The sequence below is a fragment of the Pezoporus wallicus genome, unplaced genomic scaffold (assembly GCF_028554395.1).
Source record: "Pezoporus wallicus isolate ANWC-B61680 ecotype Strahan unplaced genomic scaffold, APGP_CSIRO_Pwel_v1 contig_6936, whole genome shotgun sequence".
NCBI lineage: Eukaryota > Metazoa > Chordata > Aves > Psittaciformes > Psittacidae > Pezoporus > Pezoporus wallicus.
In genome coordinates, this window is record NW_026642285.1 from 1 (window position 1) to 24,072 (window position 24,072).

Genomic DNA, 24,072 nt, shown 5'->3' on the forward strand with positions numbered 1-24,072 from the left:
ATGGCCCCAATCTCCAATCAGGGGCCATCGGGGCCACACAGGGCTCGTGGAGGTGCCAGGGGGAGCGCAACAGCTCACGACGCTCAGACCCTGGGGACGAGGAGCAGCGGGGTGGCCAAGGTCTTTTGTCAGCAGAGAATAGGGGCAGTATCACCTCCTTGGACCTGCTGGTCATGCTCCTTCAGCTGACAACTGAATTAAGTTTATTTTGACGCTCAGATCATTGCTAATATCTCTTGAGATCAAGGTCATTGCTTTGCTTTTTCATAAAAATACACGGAAAAGCAAAGTACACCTTTTAAAACTTCCAGTACAGGAGAAGATTATAATGCCAAATGCAAGGTCCTACACCTGGGTTGGAGTAATTCCAGGCCCAGCTACAGTTTGGGCAAAGAAGATATTCAGGGCAGCCCTGTGGAGAGGGTCTTGGGGGTGTTGGTCGATGAGAAAATGAACATGAGCCAGCAGTGTGAGCCCACAGCCTAGAAAGCCTACTGTATCCTGCCCTGCATCAAAAGGAGGGTGACCAGGAGTTTGAAGGTAATCCTGCCCCTCTGGTCTGCTCTCATGTGACCTCACTTGGAGTATTGTGTGCAGTTCTGGTGTCCTCAACATATAAAGGACATGGAGCTGTTAGAACAAGTCCAGAGGAGGGCCACGAGGATGATCCTGGGCTGGAGCACCTCTCTTATGAAGATAGGCTGAGAAAGTTGGGGCTGTTCAGCCTGGAGAAGAGAAGGCTGCGTGGAGGCCTCATAGCAGCATTCCAGTATCTGAAGGGTGGCTATAAGGATTCTGGAGATGGACTCTTCATTAGGGACTGTAGTGACAGGACAAGGGGTAAGGGGTTAAAACTTAAACTGGGTAAATTTAAATTGGATATAAGGAAGAAATTCTTTCCTGTTAGGGTGGTGAGGCACTGGAATGGGTTGCCCAGGGAAGTTGTGAATGCTCCATCCCTGGCGGTGTTTCAGGCGAGGTTGAACAGAGCTTTGGGTGAGATGGTTTAGTGAGAGGTGTCTCTGCCTATGGCAGGGAGGTTGGAACTAAATGATCTTAAGTTCCTTTCCAACCCTAACGATTCTATGTCATATTGACACAGGCATCCTCAAAGAGGCGAGCAATCATTTTCCCATTGAAATATAACCCATCTGCAGCAATGACATTCATGTGGAAGAGAAGAACTAATATATCCCTTAGTGGACTGCATTTGTATTTTAAATTTCCACATCAGCCCTCCAGCACCACGACCTGGTGAGAGGTGGCAGCAGCTGGAGCAAGCCTCAGCGTTTTTGCTTCGTTGCTACCCACAAATCAAGAGCGGTCTCTTTGTTCAGTCTTTAGTTAGTGAAAATGTTTTAAACAGATTCTTTCAGCTGAGTACTTGCCTTGTTTTTCAAAGATGACACATGCTGGTCGTCAAATGGCTGATTTATAAGATTCTTCATAATTCACTAATAGGTGTATCTCACTGGTTACTTTCTACTGGAAGAGGAAGCAAGAACAGTTTTTTAAGAATGATCACACTCCTAGTATGTGTGACATTTCTTCGCAAAAAGAAAAGTTTTAATAACTGTTATCATTTTAATCAGAATTGCATGAAGAATGCAATTTAGTTCGGTAAGACCAGCTACTCACCAGTGATTTTTCAGTTGGGTCTACAATTTTTCCTATGAACGGGATGCTTTTAGTACATTGATCAACAATTAACAGCAAAAATGTATGGCTGAATTTAGTAACAGGAGAAACAGAATGAGGAAGAAAATCCGTGCCAGTGACTGCTACAGCCTCTGTGTCATTCTCATGAATCTTCAGCAGAGCCTTGTGAACAGCCTACAGTGAAATAGAGCAATAATTATTGTACGTGGAGGTCAGGGTGGGAAATGATTCATATCAGCACTAAGTTAATTCATCTACTGCCATTCACAAAAATTGCTGGTAGACCAGCAACCAGGAAGAAGGTTATAGGTCGTGGTGGTTCTTTAAGCAATGTTGTCTCAATAAGCAAGTATTTTCACATACAGTGTTCCTCACCACAAGTGTATGCAACACAGACCTTAGTGACTGCATACCTTGTGGAATTAATTGAAAGTAGAATATTCAAGCAAATTCCCAAGGAATGACAATTTCAGAGGGAAAGGAAGTTGGGCTCCAGAACTGCTCTATGTGTATCCCTAAATAGCACATGCATTACAGTTTTGCCACTAGAAATTCCACTTTGATACCTTTTTTTGTGTTGTTGTTAAATTATTTTTGGTCATTTTTAATATTTTTGTTTTACTATCCTCAATACATTAGAATTTTGTAAGTGCTGCATTCAAAATGGTTGTAAAAATGCTAGCCTTTCTCTTCACTTTGTCTGTTTCTCCTCACATTATTTTCAGTAAATGGGATGTTTTCTTCAAGTCTGGTCATTTCACATAATTAGCACTCATCAGAGCCTTCAATGGCAGAAGAAGATTTTAAGTCCTTTAAAATTACAGAAGGCACATGTTAGAAAAAGGCCACATTTTCTGCTAGATATGCTGATGCAAGGCATTCCCAGTAGAGATATCCATGGGCACTTATTTTACATACAGAAACTGGACTGTGTTTAGTTTCTGGAACAAATGCTAAGCCCATCCTAGCCTTTGCTTCAGATGGAAGACAGTATCCTTATCTCAGATCTTGGAGAAGTCTGATAGAGTTTAAAGTTTTTTTATCTGCTAAATGTTCTAGTTTAGAATATCAGTTAGCTCTAGCAACAAGTAAAATCTCACAACTTATTTTAAGGCAAGACAGTTGGGTATTGAGGAATGCACAGATCATTGTTTCTGCTGATAAACTTACTTTTGAAACCTTCACATCAGGTTTTCCTGTAATTCCAGACAGATCAGCCCAGTCAGAAAACACATTGATTACACCTGGATTCATTAACATCTTCTTTAAGTCATAGGTGGTGGAAATTGATAGTTTTGGAATATACACTTCTATCCTGCTGTTAATTAAAAAAAAATATGATAGTTATTGCAATGAAAGTTGCCTTGGACTGAAGACTCCCAACTTGCTGGTGGTTCTTCCGTGCAAAAATGTTAGTCTTTACATCTGAAAAAGATGGTAACAAACATAACATTGGAAGATGATAAGGAAGTATGGAAGGAGAAAGACATCAGCTGGGCTTTCTTGTATGATTCTGCAACACCGTCACTTGGTTGGACAGCAAACAGCAATGGTGCCAGCATGTCTAGAAATAAGGTTGCTTTATTTTTTTTCTAGCCTTGAAGGTTTTTCTTTTGGAATTCACGCCCCTCTGAGGCATCTGATTGCTACCTTGCAGTATTACTACTTTTAACACATTGTATTTAAGACAAGGAAATGGAAACACTTCACATCAAGTAGAAAATGTGTGGGGAAAAAAAGATTAAGTTTCCCAGCTCACTGAGCTCTTCCTTCATCACCAGGCAATGCTGATTTTAATTTTGGTGAAAATATCTAATCATCAAGTCTTTTGGTCTGTCCCTATATACCTATTCCATTGTTTGAATCTCCAGTCAAAGCAAAGGCTAGTAACTGTAAAATCTGATCATAGTATTCAGACTTTGGATTCTATCTACCTTGAATCATCAAACCAGAATTCTGTATTTACCATCTTACAAGTGATTTTTTCTATTGAGACACAGTGTCTTTGGTCAGGGCATCTTCCAACTCTTTCATTTTTCCTTCATCAGGCAGGATAAACGATGCTGTAACATCTCCCTTGTAAGGAATCTGCACCACCTTGCAAGAGAGCTTCCTGTCAGAGTATGCTTTATAAAATCCATCTTGAGTCATCATCTTCACTTCAGCTGAGGTCTTCTCATTCACATGGAAATAATCCTTGTGATTCCCCTTAATACTGAAAGGATTTTCCCAGTAGGCTTAAAACCAAAATAGAAAGAATGCAATTGAATGCTTGTTTCAAGGAGGATATAGTAATACGGTACAGTGATGCACGCAAGATAAACCCATATAGATGAACACATATTTGAAGATTCACACTCATATTTGAAGTATTCCAAATTTATTAAAGATCTTGTTATTTCTTATCTTTGCTGTACTGTGCTGAGTAAAAACTAAATATCCCAGGTTAAATTATGTATAGACTTGTACAACAACTTTTTATGTTGGATAAATTAAAGGAAGTAACTTCATCATATTACCTTGTATTTTATTTGAAGAAAATGAAAGCTGATCAGGATCCAGTGAGTGCCTTTCTGGTTTCAGAATATTGTTTGTAAAAGAAATTCCACAGCAGATGTCTGCCTTTTAAAAGATAGCATGGTAAGCTCCTTTTATATGCTTTTTCATATGTTCTTCATCTTGTAGCACTAAAGAAAAGCTTACATGCAAGAATAACCTGGACTTTTGGGTTCATAACTGCATTATGTTAAATGGAATAAGGCTTCAAGGGCTTTAATCTTTAAAATGTTTATTTCGTGATGTTTGTTCAACTGAATTTTCTATGATATTTTATTTTGTATTAAACCGGTTCATTCACTTAACAAATACAGAGGGATCACCGCTTGCCATTCTGTAAGTATGTTCTCTTTTTTTTAATGTTGAATAGAAAAAAAATAAAATTGGAAAATAAATAATGGAATAAACTCCACAGTAGTCTGCTTACTTTATAAGTTTCAGCTTTCCTCCTGCTTGCCCTGTAAAAATATACATTCTGTTATCATAGAGAAATGCCTCAGACCAGGGCATCTAAGATTAAGGAATCCAGTTTAACAAAGTACTTGAAATAAAATTTGTTTTACTGAAAGTTTGTCGATTTCCAAATATGTTTTTCTGGGAGGTAAATTCCAGGTATGTCCTGCATGCTGCTACTAACAAATATAATGTGTAAGAGGAAGTTAACTATTGCCACAGCAATGCATTCACAAGTTCTGTTGTGCTCTAGCAATTCCCTAAAATCTGAAGGTTGCAAATGAGTGAAATTTTATGTGTAGGAGCATAAACATATGGTAAGAAAACGTATATGTAGAAGAGGTTTCAAAGCATGAGAAATTTCAATGTTTCTTATAACTTCTAAAAATAATTCAGAAATAATGTGGAGTATTTGTTTTAGTGCAGGTGAAACTGAGGTATTGCTGTAAGTAACATCTATGTAACTTACCTTTGAAATAAATGTAGTTAACAATTACCAGTAGAGTGTTCGGATCAAGATCTGTAAGTATTTGGTTTACATTCACATGGGTTTTGTTCTTTATGTGACCATTGATCTCTTTTTTAGCTTCAGTGGAATCTTGGAAGTTACAAGAAACCACTTCTCCTTTGTACAGTTTTTTCACATCCTTCAGAAATGCTTTTAGTGGCTTCAGGTGTTTGTCCATGAACAGGGTGTTCCCTGTGCTCAGCTGCACCTGGCTGGCAGGGCAGTCCAGAAAGAGGAGGAGATGATGAAAGCCCTTCTGTATCTCCTCCTCCTGGGTGCTGCTGAGGTTAAAGGTCAGCCCTTCCCTCTGTATCCTAGAGCTAGCAGGGCAAAGGCAGTAGAGATGCTGACCGGGGAAAAGATGTTCTTGCCAGGTTTCTGGATGGCTGCTTCCCTATAAAACTTAAAGGGAAAGTCTGTGTTGCTGGGGGCTCCCTGTTGGCAGGACTCAAGAGAATCTCTCTCACAAGGATGCTCTTCCTGACAGTCAGTTACCTTGGGCTCTTCATTGTGGTGGTCGGTCTGGGTCAGGCTGTGGACAGTGATGTGAAGCGTGGATGCCAGCAAGCAGAGCAGGAGGGTGGCCTTCATCATCCTCCACAGCTACTGCGTAGAAAAAGGATGAAATGGTATTGGATGCTGGAGGTCAGCTCTGTCAACATCTCAACTTTCATTTGTATCTGCTACTATTTTCAACAACTATCTGATAATCACTGTTATCTCCTGAGCTGCTCCTTTATAATGGAAGTGTTTTTAAAATCCTTGTGCTTTTATCTATAATTCCTATGCATCTCAGCCTACCTGTGTTCTGCTTTCTCCAGCTACAAAAGTCCTTTGTTACTGCAGGAACAAACATATGGTGAAAGAAACGTGAGTATTTGTTGTGGTTTAAGCTCAGCTGTAAATCACACAGTCGCTCTCTCACTCCCCCCATTTCTTTCCCCTCTCCCGGAGGGATGGGGAGGAGAATAATCGAAAGAATGTAACTTCCATGTGTTCAAATAAGAACAGTTTAGTAACTAAGGTATAACATAAACCACTACTGTTACCACCAATAATAATAATAATGATAACGGAAACAACAAGGGAAGAGAATACAACCGCTTACCACCTGCTGACTGATAATACCCAGACCAACCCCGGCAGTGAACTAGCCCTTCTGGGTAACCCCCAGTTTACATCCTGGGCATGACATGCTGTGGTATGGAATACCTCTTTGGCTAGTTTGGGTCAGGTGTCCTGTCTCTGCTTCCTCACAGCTTCCCCTCCTCCCTGGCAGAACATGAGACTCAGAAAGTCCTTGGTCAGACTAAACATTTGAGCAGTAGTTAAAACCCTGGTGTTACCAGCACTGTTCCCAGGCCGAAACCATAGCGCTGCACCGGCTACTAAGAAGGAGAAAAAATGACTGCTACTGCTGAACCCAGGACAGTATTAAAGAAAAATATGAGTCCCAGAGAGACAGCAAGTGAAAAGACTTTTTTTTTTTTTTTTTTTTAATTTTCTGTCTCTGTGTAAATTTGTTTTACAGTGAGGCAGCTCATCAGGAGCAAATCTTAATCCTTTTATGTTTATCAGGATTATGATGTTATTAGTAATTGAATGAGGCTTATACGAAATGATAGTGCTATGTCAATGGAAAGCAATATGAGATTGCAGCACTCACAAGCAGTAGTCTTTCTCTCATTCCTGCCTCATTTTAACATATGCAAGTGACATCACAAGACAACTTGTGAAGATTTTCTGCTTCAATACTAGGTTAGATCAGAACATGTTAATTTATTTTAAATGACTGCTCATGTGACAGATGTCTTCCAGATAGATTCATCTCTGTGTGTACACCCCCTATCCTGGTGACATCACAGGTATGGGCTTGGCCCCTCTTTCCAAACTTTGTATCAGCAAGAAAGTCTACTTTCACAAGGCAAATAAACCAGAGTGGCACTGAGCAATTAGCCTGGATTATGGCACCTTGGCCATTTCTGATAACTGTGACCATTTCTTTCTTTATTGATTTCTCTTTTACTGGGTAGACCATGAACATACTTGAGTGATTTGTACTAAGATGTCTAACCTGTCAGAAAACAGGTAAGAACTATTACACCTTAAAAAATATACTAATGGCTAGAAAATCAACTCCAAATAGCATTCACCTAATGTCCTGTTGAAGCAGAACAGCCTCAAGGAAGACAATTGCGTGGATTACCTACTTACCCCCTAGTCAGGGGCAAAGGCACTGAAAGACACTGGTTTAGCAGGGCAGATGAGATGTTTATTGTGATTTCCTCCACCCTGCGTCAGCACTCTGACCACCAAGATTTGGGTGAAAAGGAGCTAGCTTGTCCTTCCGGAGCTTTGCTCTCTGATATCTGAGTAAGTAGAGACTTATGGGGGAGGTTGGCACAACAAAATTGACTTGTGAATCCTGTCTAGACCATGTTGATGTAAATAAGATGGCTTATTCACCTCAGTTTCAATTAGCTGGTTGTAAACCTTAGGGAGTATAAGTAATAGATAAAACACAGGTTTGACAGTTAGTAGTAAGAATACTTCCCTCTTTTTAATGAAATGGCTTCTAGATGTGAAAGAGCTATTTGGGATAAATCTTCAGATCAGAATTATGCTCTAGAGCTGCAATAATGTATCCCCGGAATTTGCTATTCAGTATTTCTTGACAGTAATTCTGCTGTCATTTGAGTGCTTAGAAACGAGATTTTGCCCTTCAAAGTGGATGTGATTCATGACACATGACCTAAATGCCATACAGCTGCATCAAAATCTTAAAGGTAAAGATAACTGGGTACTTACATTACATTCAGAAGAGTCTTGCTCTCTCATGGGTTGTGCTGTTTCTTCCTGCTTTACCCATAGCTGTTTTCCTCTGTTAAACATTACATGGCTTCAAATACCTATTACCGAGAACGGAAAAGCTGGATGCTGATGAAGCTGGTTTTCTTGGACATCATTATGTGTATGTTCACATCTCTCCACTCTAAAAAGAAAGCAAAGTCCATGGGGCCTAGCTAGTCATGTTATATGCCAAGGTATGCAACTCTTACGCAAATATTTATTGGAAATATCTTGTTTTGGTTTGGTTTTTTTTTGTACCAATTTGGGATTTTTTTTCTGTACCAAGGGTAGCTACTTTGCTCTATATGCTACCTGAAATAGATAATAATTCATCTGGAGATGAGTCTCATCTGGAGATACACAATTTCAGCACAGCACTAAGCTCTGAAGGTCAGAGCAAGGGAGCTGCAGCTTGTGTGTAGCTATGCTACCCAGCCGACTGAACTGCACTTAAGTCTAAACATCTCATCTTTTATTTCTGTGCAGTAGAGACCCCACTGGTCACTATTTAGAAGCCAATGAGTCCTCTTGGTCTCATCAATAAAGAGACTACCTCATTTAATTTTGTAAGAATGGTGCCTTTTAGCTGTAGTCTTGTATTCTTTCAGACACAGTGTTTTCTCACAAGCTAACAATTCTCTCTATCTCTGTCAAGGACCACCTAATTATCAAGTTCTGTGAGGAGCTTAGTGTAGTATTTAGCAATTGAAAAAGCTGTATAAAATGTGTGCCATCACTGAGTGTCCAAAAATGACACTGAACGAATCCAACTGTTGTAACATACATAAACAGTAAATCAAGGTACAGTCACAAATCTCTCAAAGAATAACAAATAACAGAAGAGAGCAACCCAGTAGCATTAACCAAGGTAGTCTCAAACAACAAGCCTCAGCCTTCTTGTAAAAATGTGTTTCAATTTTCTAGGATTATTCCAAAGGAAGGTAAGTGCTGTGAAGCTGGCTGACCAGCATTCATGGCTGGATGAGCTGTTTAGGTGTGTGGTTTGATCAGCCAGCTGGGAAAATGCCTGCTCAGTCCCTCTATGCCTCTGCTGCACCTTGCAGGACTTGTTACCATCCACTCAGGAAGGCATGGTGTAGTTCCCAGGATCCTGCAGAGCCAAGGAGTTGTGCAAGTAAAGCAGTGTAAAACATGCCTGTGCTCAGTCCCTTTCTGTGTTTCCTTAAAAGATATTTCTTTATCTACCAGGATCCATGGCCTTGGCCACACATCTAGGTTCCCTGCAGATTGTCTAAAGCCTTAGCACTTTTTTCTTCATAACACAGCTGAACTCTGTGTGCTCTTTTGGGATATAACCAAAGTTTGCAGTTAAGTAGTCTGAGTTTGTGTTTTGTTGTTTGTTTGTTTGTTTTTTTTCTCTTACTAAAGTACCAGTTGTTGCTGTCTCTTGCAAAGCTTTGTAGGTCAGGTGGAGCTTGATGGAGCAGACTGTTCTATTTTGCCAGCCACAAAACCACTTTATTTGAATTGCATTAATGTATAAGCTAGAAAGCTTAATTGCACAAATGTGGCTTTTCAGGAAAAAAAGGGATGCTTATAGTTCTCCAAAACAGTTAGGCTGTTGGCTGTTCTGTTCTACTTCATTATTCATACAGCTGAGTGGTGTTAAGCATTTACACTTCTGTTAAATATTACATGGATCAAAACAGGATCTGAGGATGCAGATAAATGCTGTTATGGCCACACAGAGCAGGTAGAAGTCTGTGACTGAAGGGACAGCTCGCTTTAATGTTTCTGCTCCTGAACAGGCATAATTGCCATAGGCTAACATGGTTTAGGGAGAAGAGGCTATGGCAGTGAGCAGCTGTTCTACCAGATGTGTCTTTAGCACTTATACCTCCTTAGCTTATTGCCAGCTAAAACATCTCCTGAGGCATGTTGTGGCCTGCCTTGCAGCTTTAGTTTCCTGACCATGCAGCTTGGACACCTGCTACAACATGCTAAACCAAGCTAACTTTCTGTTCTATTAAATCAGAGCAAAAGGGGTAATTAACATGCAACTTATTTCCCCCCCCCCCAATGAATTTGGCATCAGTTTAGAAACAGTCACACTCTGATGTTCTGAAGCTCTTTCAGAATCTGCCTCTCTTTACTTCAGCTATCAGTGTTCTCATGAGATGGTGGCCTTAAGAGTTCCATCATCCTATGAGGGAGGTTGGCAGAGGTTCTATAAGCCAACAGCTAGTCCACCACAGGGCCTGCTTCTGGAGACCATAACCTGCAAAATGTGCCTACACTGCTACTTTAATTTACGCTGTAGTTCATTCCTAAATATGTGACTGCACTCATGCTATTTTACTCTAAGTGTCTCTGGTATGAGCTGCCTAGCTTGAAGAAAATGTTTCAGCTCCAAAACATCAGTAAAGAAAGGATATGAACCCATTTTTTCATTAATTAAATCTTCGAAAGTTTCCTGTCCATGTATAGTATTAATTGATTCAGAGAAAAACTAAAATTTATGTATTTTATTGAGTTTCCTGTGTCATGTGGAAAGCAAACTTCTTACACTAGAATGGCTGGAAACGTTTTCTAAATCCATGTTTACGAACCAAAGCCAAATTGTCTTAATAATAATCTGTACTTCTTGCTTTCATTTGGCAGCTGCTTGAAAGAAAAGGTACTTGATACTTGCTGGCCAAGTCCTGTTTCTATGCATAAGCCCTGCTGGAACTTAAACAGTGTAATTTTAAAACTCCAGCTTTGAAAACTCCAGTTATGCTGGTGGAAATTTTGTCCATGGAAAAGTGCTACTGGTCCTAACCAGCTGTTGTTTAACCTTTTTTTTTTTTCTGAGTAGTAATGGTTGGCTTAAAAATGACTTTTTAAAATAGCAGCCTAAAATCTTACATTAGGCATACGAACACAGATTCTGGACGCATTAAAATGTGTCTCTCTGGCTTGCTTCATTTTTCTCATTGGCACATTTGCTAATGAAACAGTTTTGTTTTTACTTCTAATTTAAACACAGCTCATGTGCATGGTTATTCTGACCTTGTGTATTCTGTTTATGCTTTCATGGGAGACAACCATGTTGATTTTTGTAATTTATATTAAAGAAAATTCTACCCTCACATTTTTACTTGGTTATGGCTGTAAGAATTAAAGAACTGTGAACAGTTACACAGTGGTTATTCAATGAGCTGTGCCTAACAAAGTAATAAGGTTTAATTAGCACAGTCTAATCTGACAACTTGCTGCTGGCACACTATCTGTTAGTACAGCTGGCTAGTGATGCATGTATGCATTTGAGATAAAGATCTCTCCTTACAAGTTTTCTTTGCTTTTCAAGTGTTGTGTGGTTGAATTCTTGCAATTTCAAGTTGTCTTCTCATACAAACTTTGCTTCATCCCATCTAATTTAGAAACAGGTCTCAGTTAGTAATATTCTTAATTTTGAATTTTGAGAGAGGCTGGTTTTAAGCTAAACACTAGCAACGCCTATACAAAATTCATGTTTTATGTGTTTGAACATAGCAGAAGTTCAGATCACCCAAGAAATCACAATCTAGGTGTGGCCAAGATCTAAGCCAGTAACATCTCTAACATGTACCACTGTGTCAGGGTGCAAAATCCTTTAGTACAGTGCACAGCTAGGCTTCTCAAAGTATTATTAGGCATGCACAGAGATAGTCACACATTTAAGCTTACAGCATCTTCATTTATACTTTCAAAAAGATACCTTTTATTCACATGTTGATGTTCATAGTAAAAGTGCAAGATAAAAAATTACCTTACATGGATTTCCAAACCCACAACTGTAAGCAAAGTTTTCCTTATTTTTTTGTCAGATTCAGTTTGACCTACAGTCACAGTCAATGATGACCCCTGAATAGTGAAAGGACAAGAATTAAACCTATATTCAGCAAACCTGTCTGGTGGCAGCTTCTTGCCTCCCTGTGCTTCCCAGCAAAAGTCAGAAAGGCTTTGTGAACATCCTGCATCCACTCAGTAATAAAGTCTTGTTCAAATTCTGTCCAGCTGTGTTGTCCAATGGTTTCTTGCAGCAGCCTTATAATCAACCAATATGGAATAGAAATATTAAAAACTTGGGGGTTATAATCAGACAAAACATATTTCTGAAACTGTCCTTCTGTAAAACAGATTTTATTTTTATAGAGAACATAGTAAACAAGTGTGCCAGTGTGTTTTCCTCACAGGTTCTTACCCCTGTGCAACAGAACCTCAGAATAAAAATCTAGGCTGAAAGAAACCTCCAGAGATCCCCTAGTCCAGCCATCTGCTCAAAGCATGCTTACTTATATCAGGTTCCTCAGGGGCATGCCTCCAAGGAGGAGGATTTCATGATCTCTGGGCAATCTTTTCCAGTATTTAACCATCACATGGTAAAAATAAGTTCTTAGTTAGAATTTTCTACATTCAAACTTCTCATTGATCTTCTCTTCAGTTTCTGCCAGTTTCAGTGTCATGAATCTCTGTCATTGTCCAGAGATTTCTGCCCTGCCGTTTACAGACAGAGCATTGCTCAAGCAGACCTTGCTTGGCAGTAAATGAAAGAAAACCCTCATGGACCTCCTGCTCTTCTGTCTCTGTTAGGTGAGGTCTTTGTGTATCCAGTTCCACATCAATGCTTTGCTCCCCCAGGAGAGCATTGCAAAGGCACTAGAAAGGCTCAAAGGAGAGAATAAAATGTCCTTGTCCCCTTCCTCTGCCATGACCTGCTTGTAAAACCTAAATGTGACGTCAACACTGCTGGTGGCTACCTTAAGATGAGCCAGATTTCAATTACATTGCTGCTTTCCAGGAGATGTTTAGGTAATTTCCACCTGTCAGCCTGTACTATTTATGGGAGTGGCCAGTTAGTAGGTGGGAGTGAAACCTAATCACTCAGTGGACTTGGTTTTTGGCCGTCATTTGCATGATACTGAGGAATAGAATTCACATCTGAGTAAGAAAACATCATGAAAATTACCTGACTCTACATAGAATGCCATCGATATTTGTTACAGAGGTTTATTTTATGCTAGTTCAGATCTATGACTGAACTCAAAGACCAGCATGCAAGCAATGAGAAAAAAGGGGTTTAATGAATGTTTTTGAAGTAGTTTCTAAAGAAAGACTGAGACACCCACAGTGTGCCAAAAATAATTCCTCATTTTTGCCCACAGAAATGAGATACAAGGCTTTGGTCTCAGTGGTTAGCTCAGTGTTGTCAAACTCCATGAATACAGAAGCGTTTAGAGAGGCTGTTTTCCCCTTAAACTTCTCTTGACCTTTCATCCACCTTCCACCACCTAAATTCCACCTTTATCCAAAGCACACATGTCACATCCAGCTGGCTGCTTAGGAATGAAAATAGAGCTGGATTTCTTGGGAGATCATGGAAGAATACTTGGGGATCAATCTCAGTAAAAAAGAAATGGGAGATAAACATTGCCTTTACTGTTAAAAAATACAAAGATGGGACATATCAGACCCCTCTTACTGCTGCTAAACTAATTTGCTCTTTTAATTTTGCTGTGCTGAGTTAAATGAAGATGTATATCTGTGGTGCCTTCATTTGTACAGCAACACAACTGCAGAAAAGATTTTTTTTAAAGAAGCAGGAACTAAAATTATATGCTTATCCCAGCTGTGGTTTTGTCTTCCTCTTTTTCTTAATTTCTTTTTAGTGCAGAAAGTGAATTATTTCTCTAAGGAGCCTCCACATGTTACACTATCCAAAAAATGACACAAAAGTGAATCACCTCAGATTGAGTTCTGAAACTCAGATCACCTCTTTTATGATCCATAGTACTTCATTGAATGAACTGGGTGCCAATGGGTCTAAACTAAACACTGGGTTCAACTTCACTCTACCAGATCTACGGAATCAAAAGAGAGGTATCCATCAGCTCATTGAGCTTGGCAGAGAGCAGTCTTTGAACAGATTCTGAAGTGGAAATTGCTGTCAGTTAAAACAGATTTAAATACCTCTCAGAAGAGAAACTCCTTTTGCTGTCGTGCTCTAAAAATGTTACATGGCTTGGTGCAGGGAGATCCCCATGTGCTTCTGAAATAAGGAAGAAAGAGCAAGAAGTGATTGCATCACATCAGCTGCCAGCTCCTACACATGAGCTTTCCTTAGAGAAGGGAATTCAGGAAGGCTGCCCCAAAGACTCAAGGATCTGCAAAAACTAGTCAAAAGCTTAAAAAAAACCACCTTTATCTGTGTTATAAACATAGCAAAAGACAATGCAAATGTAAATTCGTTCCAGTCAACCTTTGGACTCCAAGAAGCAATAGTGCACTTGCACAGGTCTGAGCCTGTGCCCTGTGACTAACAAGCATCTGACTGAAGTAAGAGAAAATCTTCTTTCCTACAATAATTTCCTTTGATTCTCTTTCCGTTGGCATCATGTTCTGGCTTATTTATGCCAAAAGCTTTAACATCTGCTAATTAAGTTCCAGTCAAGCCTTAGAAAGACTCAAAGTCTATAATTGAGTGGTGGCCTGCCCAGACAGATAAGCTAATTAACCCCAGTGTACTGCTAGTCTGCTCTCACTCCCCTGCTTCTGTCTCATGGCAGGTTCAAGAAGGACCCCAGCTTGTACCTCTGCCTCTCACAGCACAATGGGGGCATCTTGGCCACCCTGGAAATCTCCCTCTCCCTGCCACCTGCTTTTATATACTTTTGCTTTTTTTTGCAAGGAAGCCCAGTGTTCTTCACGACATGACATATTTCTTCACAGAACCTCCAAGATAATTTCTATTTTCTCACCATTTCACAAAAACAGCTATTTTCCAAGTTCTTGCTTTGCAGAGAAGTGATTCCCTTTTATCACCACTGCCAAACCCACTTCTTTTACACAGGTGAAATAAGAAAATGTACCATAAATAACACAGGTAGCATGGTCTCTAATACAAGTGTTTTCTCATGTTCACACCACTTGCAAGATGCCCCCTTAGCCGAATTGTTCTCTTCCGCTCTTTGTTCTATTGCTTGCACTCCACACAGCATAATACAACCAGATAAGAAGTAAAAACCAATCCTGGAGACTATAAATTAGCTTCTGAGGAAGGTTTCTTCCTTTTTCTCTTTTTTCAATGAAGGCATTTAGTGGTTCAGGTGCTTTAGAAGCTGTTCTGGTAAAAATCCGAGATGCATTTTTCAATTAGCTCATAACAAACACTTACAGGTCCATTTAAACTGGACAAGTCTCATAAGAAATCTCAAAATCATCTATCCAGAGGGAACAAGATGTGAAAAATGAGGTGAAAAGCCAACAGCTCAGCTAGAGCATGGTTTGCTTATGGATCCACCCATTGCTGATGTGTGGAGACAGTGTTCTCACAGGAGAATGCATAATTAGTACATAAACTCTGAATAATCCTGAAAGATACAGCAAGGCCATGAGAGGCCCGAAGAAGCTTAAGCAAGCAAGATAAGGAGAAGCTGGAATTCACTGAGTTAATGAGAACTGTGGACTGTTGGCAAGCTTTCGAGGTCAAGTTCTCACACCTGTGCTTAACCAATTATATGTTAGTCACTAAGGGTCTTCAAGACATGTATCCAATCATAATATGCCAAATCACTGTAAGTGCATGTAAGATATAGTAAATAAGGAGTTAAGGCTTTGTAATAAATTTGGCAATCACTTGATCACATTGTTCGTCTCTGCGTTGTCCGTGACTCCCGCGTCAACAGCTGATGGTCAGTGTAACCTTATTTCTTTTCCAGCCCTTTCCCCCAGACTGAAACAGCTTATGACTGAAATTGTTTCTGACTTATGGAGCTGTTTCTGGTTTATGGCAATCATAGGTTTCTGGATATTGAAGCAGGTGGCTATTCCTGGAAAGCTGAAGTAGGTCGAGCTAGTGAGATGTTCTGACAGTTCTATAATTTCAAACTCTGAGACCATAATCTAGAAACATTTCTCAGAAGGTTCTCAGGAAAAGCATCCTGTGAACCTTTATCTGGAAGAAAGCTTCAGCCACAGTCTGGAACCAGGTAAACTTCACATGCACAGGAGGGAAGTTTTAAAGAAGTAAAAGTGTGAAAAGCATCAATACTTATAGTGATTGACTTGCCTGTGTGCATCAGCATTTAATTATCATAATACTGTACTGTCTTCGTATGTATCTTTCTAATAGGAAAGAAATTTCATTCTGTGTTTAAAACAGAAGTGACCAAACCATGTTGTGTTTGAAGAAGAAAAATACAACCCTTTGCCAAGACTTTGCAGGAGTCAAATGACCACAGACCTTCCGTTCTTCCCCACAGATATTTTTTCTCCTGGCCAAATGACAGAGCACAAGCCAGGAATCTAATATATAGCAGAATTACTGAGTAAACATTATGGCTCTCCATTTAAAAGGCCTGGAAATTTTTGTGTGAAGTGCATTCATTTTGGTCTGGTTTTTGCAGTCTCTTAGCAGCCAGTGGTATGATTAAATATACTCCCTTCCAGAAAATATTTTCTAGATCCATTCCAACAATGAAGCTGTTGATGCCTTCATACCCCCCATTCTGAGCCCAAACCATACCTCACATACGCGATTATGATGCTGGTAACTCCATCTGACATATGCCAGGGATATTCATGAGGTATGTGGGGTTACCAAGGCTCTGTGTAGGCTGCAGGAAAGCACTGCCTTGAGCAATACATCTTTCATAACGGCTTTCTGAGCCTAGGTGTTAGTGTGATTAGCAGGTGATGGACACTGGCTGTGTGGATCTCAGCCGCAGCATGTTCATAGCTGCCAAGTTTCTGGTGGCAATAGAAGCCAGGTTTTTAGCCATAAGTAATCACCAACTTCTTCAAGAGCTGAGAAATTCACATAGTATTGCCCAGAAATATCTGTTAATTACTAATTGTGAGAGAATTGCTAGACAGTCTGGATACCTAATGAAATACATGACATCTGATTTTGAGAAATCAGGCACCCCCAAGTGATGGGTATGTGACATGAATGGCACTATTTTCCCATAGGGATAACCATTTTCCTATTAATGGGAATGTGGGTGTGCTGATCAATGAAAAGCACCAGGAAAAGCATGCTGTCATTAAGGAGACACCCTTACCTCACCATCCCTGAATCATCATGGTGTCAATCCCTACAAAAACTTTATAAAACTTACTAATGTTTTTCTTTGTTGTTATGTCCTAAAAGTGGCATGCAGAAAGAGCAGTATCATACAGTACAAGAATGCAATAGGTTATTCAGTATCAAGACAATGCTAACAGTATGTGGCTATTTAGTTGTTATATGTTAGAAAACAAATTAAAAGGACCTTAATTATTATAAGAGCCTGCAATATCTCTTGTCTGATGAGAAATACTGTCTTGCAGAAACCATGACCGCCCTGGATTTGTGATAACCTTAAGGCTGACAGTTTTGGGAGTGTTGTGCAATCCTTCTGTACTTGTTATTTACCACACAAATTTGCTGCATGCTTCCAATGATGACGTTCCCTGATTGTAGTTAGAAAGAAAACCAAGTTAAGACATATGCATATGGTTGCTACTCCCTCTTTTAGACAATTCCCTACCAACTTGGTATTTTTCAGTTATCCAGATCTTTATTCAGCTTAAATTTTCTTCATCTACTTTCAAATAAATTGAGCAAAAAGGTTACCCCTCAGTGAGATCTGATTAGCAAAATGTCATTTAATTTTGGTTTGGGTTTTTTTTTCCTACTAACAAATGGAGACTATTGATCTGAGGTCCATGAAGTACAAGGAACACAGTCTTGCCTACAGAGTTGTTCGTCATTGCAAAGCTGGACTTTAGCACACTGTCCTGAATTAGCCCTGAGATTTGCCAAGGGTTTTGGAATGATTTTCTGTAGAATCTGTTTAACTGTATTGTGCTAAGACTTTTTTGTCTTATGTGTAGAGGTATGAAGCATATGTGTAGAGGTCTTTTATTTGTAGAGGTATGAAGCCAACTGTTTGTTACTAAATATTGAACAGACTAAATACAATTATGAGTAAGAAACTTCTGTTAATAATTTACATGATTTTGATGAGGGCTTTGAGAGTGAATGTCAAGTGTTAATATGGCTGGACGTTTGATATAAAAAGGTTCTTATGTTCCTTATTGGTACACTTACAGCTACAATTTACTAATGTTGATGTCAATGACTTAATTTCAAAGAAAGTAAAGATCCCCAAACTAATCAAAATAATTATATTTTAGAAATATTCAACATAACTTTCAAGTTATATTTTTCACAGGTATTTTAAGAGACTAAAGTCTAGAAATTTGCCATTTATATTTTACTTCTTCTCTAACAGTTTGAGATTCTGCTGCAAAAGTTTTAATAAATCTGTAACTTAAGCACTTTCATTGGCTTTCTATATTTTACTAAGACATACTAAGGCTGTTGATTTAAAAAAATAAAGAAAAAAATTTAATATTTACTGATTGATTTGTGTTTCTTTTCACAACTGTACAACTATTTAGTGTAGCTGATATGTTAAAATCCTCTCAGTTGTCTCGCTATAAAACAACACAATTGTAAAAAGTTAAACTCAGGAAACCTTAAAAGTGAAAAGGTAAACATATCAATTCACAATATGTTTTTACTCCATAACAGTAATCCACATCTACCATTTAGGAAGTTGACTTCTCAAACATTAGCTGCATTTTCTATGCGTCTCTATGATAGTTTAAAGCATGTTAACAGTCCCTAGGAAAGCTCTGGTCTTCCTACTGAAGAAATGCAAATTCTCCAGGGTTATAATCCCTTATTCCTCCTCTTTTCTGCTGCAGTCTGACATGTCTAGCTGGAAAGTGTAAGAGTAAACATGGCATCAGTAGGAGAAAAGAGAAATGACAGTGATGATAAATCCATAATAAGAAAACTGGTGTTATGCCATGTACTGCTTCACCATACTTTTATCTCAGGGCATTGGCAATAATAGTTGTATTAACAGGATAATACAGAGTCTTTTTGCTGCTATGGCTTCCTTGCTTAGTAGAATAAATACTATTTGTAGAGCAAAACCAACCTTCTTATCTTCATGAGGACAGCTTCCTCTGAAGAGGAAAAAGAGAGGTGAGCTAAACTAGCTGCACACATCAACCCTTTACATTGGTTGGTGTATCTTCCAGTGTCCCAGTCACTGATCCTGCAGCTTCACACCATACTTGGTTAAAAACCAAATAAATTATTGGAAATTCACTCCAGTATTAAGGGAATCTATATTTAAAGCTAGTCATTAAGGTTAGAGTATTACAGAGACAGGATTTATACCTTACACCTCCTTTTCCTTGATTCCCTTTTTCTGCTGTCCAGTACACACACCATGAGTGTACAGCAGCAGCTACATTATCTAGAGGCTTTGAGCCATCTCAAATAACCCACTGGAGCATGTCAGGAAGAGCTTCTTACAAAACTGGTAAAAAATGCTCTGACACTACAAGCTATCCCCAGCTATAGACTGGTGGAAATACCAGTGACTTTTTGGACAAAGAAAAATAGGGCTTGTTTTTTAAGGGATTAATAATGTATATAAGGATAACGGGTGAAAGATGAGCACTAGTACATAATGGTGTGCATGCACAGGTGTTTCGCTGGATCGCAGCCAGCAATGTGAATAAGTGCACGTTCTCTGGTGGATCAGTCATTTTTCAGAGGGTTTACAATTTTTCCCATGAAAAGGATGGTGTGGGTGTATTTATCCAGAATTGCCAGGAGAAAAGGCCTGTTGAATCTGATTCGAGGTGGATGAAGAAAATCTCCAGATCGCCAGGTAATCTCCTTAACCGTGGCCCCAGCTGCTTCAGTGCCATTTTCATGAACATTCAGTATGGCTTTGTGGATCACCTGCAAAGACACAAAGCCAAACAACCTCCAGATGACAACCTGGCAAGAAAAGAGCAGCCTGCCACCCTCCTTGCTCTTGCCAAAGGGAGCCCTGCCTGGAGCAAGACCCAAGAGCACCAACCTCTGCGAAGGTCATCACCAGACACTCCCCTTCCCACTGCAGCACAATCAGCTATCAGACCACTCCTGCTAGCCTCCTTCACTGCATGTGCAGGGAGTAACCCTCAAACAGCAGACAGCCAAAGAGCGATCAAGATGACTGTTGGCAAGAAACTCTGGTAGCAAAGAAACCTGGTAATTTAGCCTAGGCTTAGTTTTGCCTTTGGCAGCTTCATGTATTATTGTGAATTTACCCTACCATCTAGCTGAAAAAAAACAACTTTTTTGAAAGTACTAGAATAGCAGGAATAACAGCCTTTTGCCCTTTGTATGCAGAATTAGGGGAAATTTTACCAAAGCTAATGTGCTAGCTTTGGATAATTTTGTTTAGTAGCTAAAAGAACAGTTAATTATATATAAGTCTTCTTCCTTGTTCTCCAACTGTGTACATATAGCCTTGCAAGCATGTTTGGCTTCAGATTTAGGAAATATAGGGAATGCTTTGCCTCTAGTCTGGCAGCTGTTGATGACTGAGTGATGCTTCAGAGAGACAGGGATAAGCTTTTCATGGGATATTAATGTCAGGTTCCTTGGAATAGCTATATCCTGTGGTTACTGTGTTTCATGGGCTGACTTACTTTTGCAACCATTAGTCCAGGCTCCTCAGTAATCCCTGACAGATCAGCTTGTTCAGTGAACAGATCAATCATCCCCACTTGTTTGACTATACTTTTCACATCATATGTACCAGAAATACAAAGTTTTGGAATGTGCAGATGTATTTTCCTGTAAAAAAATACCACAAACGGGAACAAATTGTCATCTAGGTAACACTCCTCAATGGCTTCAGTATAATGACACTTCAAATTAATTTTTCTAAATGTTGAAAGTCTGCTTTCAGGGTTCAGATAGCACTTCTGATCAGGCTAGCTATCTAACGTGGAGGGTTGGAGCAAAATGAGCCTGTGTTATCCTCTGCCTCCACAGTGGGTTGGACACCACACAACTGCACCAACTCTGTGGCAAGCAGGGAGCAGTTATGTTTCTTTTTTAAAGAAATCATAACTGTCCTAAAGCTGTTTGAATATGCAACGGGGCTTGGGCCACCACAGGAGTAGCTGCAGTAATGGTGAATGAGTGAAATTCTTGCTTTTACCTATAATGGTCTCAACACCCAAACACCCAATAGCTACTTCATTATAGTTTCAAAATATCTTTATGAAACAAGGGTCTCCTATCTTCATTCTGGTGCTAAGCAACTTTTGGTTGAGCCAGAGCTTAACCCTAGGTGGATCGCAAGTTCAATGCCCTACTTGTTTGCTAGCCGCAGTTCTTTGTAACTTCCGTGCTAAGAAAGAAGTCCTGCATACAGAGGTACCATCAAGCAACCAGAGTTCAGTAGAATAATGTGGCCTTTGATGTTTTGTCTTGGTGAGATAAACTCTACTAATTTATAATATGGTCACCTTTCAGCAACAACACTTACCTGTCTCGGAGGAACTTTCCCCATTTAGATGCAGTCCTTTTCAAGAGAGCATCTTCCACTTGCTTCATCTTCCCTTTGTCAGGCAAAGCAAATAACGCTGCAGCATTTCCATTGTAAGGTATCTGAACCAGCCAACAGGACAGTTCTTCATCAAAGTAAGTTCTGTAGTAACCCTTTCGATACATCATGTCAACTTTTACAGATGTTTCCTGATCCACAAAAAAATCCTCCTGTTTTGTATATGAAGTACTGAAGGGTTTCTCCCACTGGGCTTAGGAAAAAAAGAAAAATAATTCAGCGGAATACAAAGAGGAATGGTCATGGTGAATAAAATGGGATCTAGTCCCACAGCCTTCCTTTGATTAGAGCAAATATCTTTTTCAAGCTACTGCATCCCCAGGTGTTATGCAGCTCTTTTGGTTTCTATTTCAGGTGTTTAAAGACAATTGCAGAAACATAATATTGAAAACATCATCTTTCAGTAGAGCATGAGCCTATAAAACATAAAGAATTTACCAACCTCAACAAAGATAACTGTTAAAAAAAAAAACAAAACCACTAGTCTTTCACTCAACCAGGTGAGGACACATTTATACTGATAAGGAATATACATGAGTTTATAGCAATATGTGGTATTTTCCATATACTGAACTTGTTTTCCTCCATTTAAAATATTTAATCTACATTTTCTTTCTCTTGCTTTCATTCCCTGTAATAAGCAGCAAGCATCTAAGTTACAACCTTCACACCCTTTGATATTTCTTACCTTTAAGGAAGACATAGTTAACAAGAACCATGGTGGTGAAAGGATCAAGATTTTCCACTAGTTTAGCAATTTTCCCATTTGTCTTTTCCTCAATATAACTATTGATCTGATTCTCTGCACCAGAGGAGTTAAAGCCAGTAGAAAAGACTTCAGAATCATAAAAGCTTTTGATATCATCCAGGAACTTCTGTAGTGGTTTTAGTGTCTCTTCTATAAAAAGGGCATTGCCTAGGCTCAGCTGGAGTTCAGTGTCTGAGCGGTTCAACATGTGGAGGAGCTGGCAAAAACCTTCATGTATTTCCTGCTCCTGAGTCTTTTCCAGGTTAAAGGCAAGCCCTTCCAGAATCTGCGTCAGTGTTGCTGACTTGGCACCAAGTGCCAGCATTGCAAAGGAAGCAGAGATGCTTATGGGTGAAAAGAAAATATTTTGATCAGTTGCTTCGGATGCAATCAGCTTGTAAAATAAGAATGCAAAGTCAGCATTGCTGGAAACTAGTTTACCGAAAGTAACTGGATAAACTCCTTTCCCATGAGAACTGCATTGTGGGTAATATGTCCCTTTAGGATCATCCTGCTTACTGAGATAATGAGGATGCTGACGACAGTGGGCAGCAGTATACAAACCAGCCAGCAATAAACACAAGGAGAAGATGGGCTTCATTTTCCTTTTAACTGTTTCTGGAAAACAGATAAACATAGAAAATTGGCATGGAAATGAATTTATTCATTCTGTGCATCCAGCCAAGTAAAATGAGGCTCTCAGACCATACCTGTTCTCCAAAATCACATACTTTTATATTTCACATTCTTAATACATGCCAGTGATCCCCAGAAAGAATATGCCTCCTAATACACTAGTTGTATAACCAAGTACTCTCTCAAAAGCAGTCATTTGGATCGTATTGACTTTTAAAAAATAGGGTAGGACTGAATGTTCAAAAACTTGCAAATAACTGGAAAATTATAACCTTTTTCCCAGAGTAGGTGGAGGAAATTGATTTTGCACTCAGTACTGTAGGATGGCCACTGCAGCCCTGTTAGTCTTCCTCAATTCATCAAATAATGAGAGAATGAAATGTGTTTTAAAAAAAAAAAGAGGTATAAGCACACGTCCTACTGTCTAGGACCAAAATTTCAAAGTACTTACTCTTTCTTCAAAGAGAAAATATTGGATCACTGTGGTAGCAAAGTCTATAGGCATCTTTATTGTTTCCAAAACAAATTTTTATTTAATTATGTGGAGTATCTTCTTCACTAACAGCCAGTTTTTGCTGGTTTTTGGCATGTTTTGGTTTTTTTGCATGTGAAGTATATACCTTTGTTTACATGTAAAAAGGTGTCCTTCCCAGGAAACAACATAATCCCCCCCACATATAATGTGCAAACGGTCCAAGGGCAAATTAAAAGGGTACTTACAGTGCTACAAAAAGTATCTTGCTGTGTCCATCTGGTCTTGTCTGTTCCTTCTCTTCAGTACCATTGAACAGGATTAAGCAAAGCATGCCCGTTAATCATTAAATAGATCAAATAAAAATTGCCAGAGAGGATGCGCAACAAGCAGCAATGACACTAGATACTCTGGACAGTTTGTCCAATCCAGCCACAAACTAACAGTGCTGGGTGTTGGGCTGCAGATAAGAGGGAGCAGAACAGGGACTATATCTCCTCTGGAGCAGTAACCTCTCTGTCAGGATTTCAAAAGAAGATTTGGATTTGGAAAGCCCTTCTGCTTCTGCTTCATACCTCAGTCACAGCTTTTGGTACCACCTTTAGTGGTTTGAGGTCTTTTTTTGAGGGGAGCAGGCTGCAAGTTATCAGTGAACTGTCTCTAGATTTCTTTAGAGAATATCATGTGACATTGCCACTCTAGTGAGACATTTCCAGCCAAAAGAGCTGTTCAC

At 39.4% G+C, this 24,072-nt stretch overlaps 2 protein-coding genes across 2 annotated transcripts; both read right to left on the reverse strand.

The window, feature by feature from the left end:
* Nucleotides 1-1,638: 1,638 nt before the first annotated feature.
* Nucleotides 1,639-5,884, reverse strand: LOC130609435 (alpha-1-antitrypsin-like; the record flags this gene model as incomplete). The annotated part of the gene is given in 5 exon segments (XM_057428403.1): nt 1,639-1,833; nt 2,830-2,977; nt 3,626-3,896; nt 5,138-5,479; nt 5,482-5,884. Coding segments are annotated over 5 exon segments (1,245 nt in total), but the record flags the coding sequence as incomplete, so codon positions are not given.
* A 13,706-nt stretch (nt 5,885-19,590) lies between these two features.
* Nucleotides 19,591-23,739, reverse strand: LOC130609430 (alpha-1-antitrypsin-like). Its single transcript, XM_057428398.1, has 5 exons — nt 23,588-23,739; nt 22,172-22,849; nt 21,406-21,676; nt 20,558-20,705; nt 19,591-19,820 (listed from the first exon to the last, which is right to left on the reverse strand). The coding sequence occupies exons 2-5, from the start codon at nt 22,830-22,832 to the stop codon at nt 19,614-19,616; spliced, it is 1,287 nt and encodes a 428-aa protein (XP_057284381.1). The 5' UTR covers nt 22,833-22,849; nt 23,588-23,739; the 3' UTR covers nt 19,591-19,613.
* Between the last annotated feature and the right edge of the window lie 333 nt (nt 23,740-24,072).

Coding starts and splice junctions, on each gene's coding strand:
- LOC130609430 (XM_057428398.1), bottom strand. CDS start 22,832: ATGAAGCCCATCTTCTCCTTGTGTTTATTGCTGGCTGGTTTGTATACT. Junction 20,706..21,405: donor GGAAAGTTCCTCCGAGACAG/GTAAGTGTTGTT, acceptor ATTTTTTTACAG/GAAAATACATCTGCACATTC. Junction 19,821..20,557: donor CTGGACTAATGGTTGCAAAA/GTAAGTCAGCCC, acceptor GTGTCTTTGCAG/GTGATCCACAAAGCCATACT.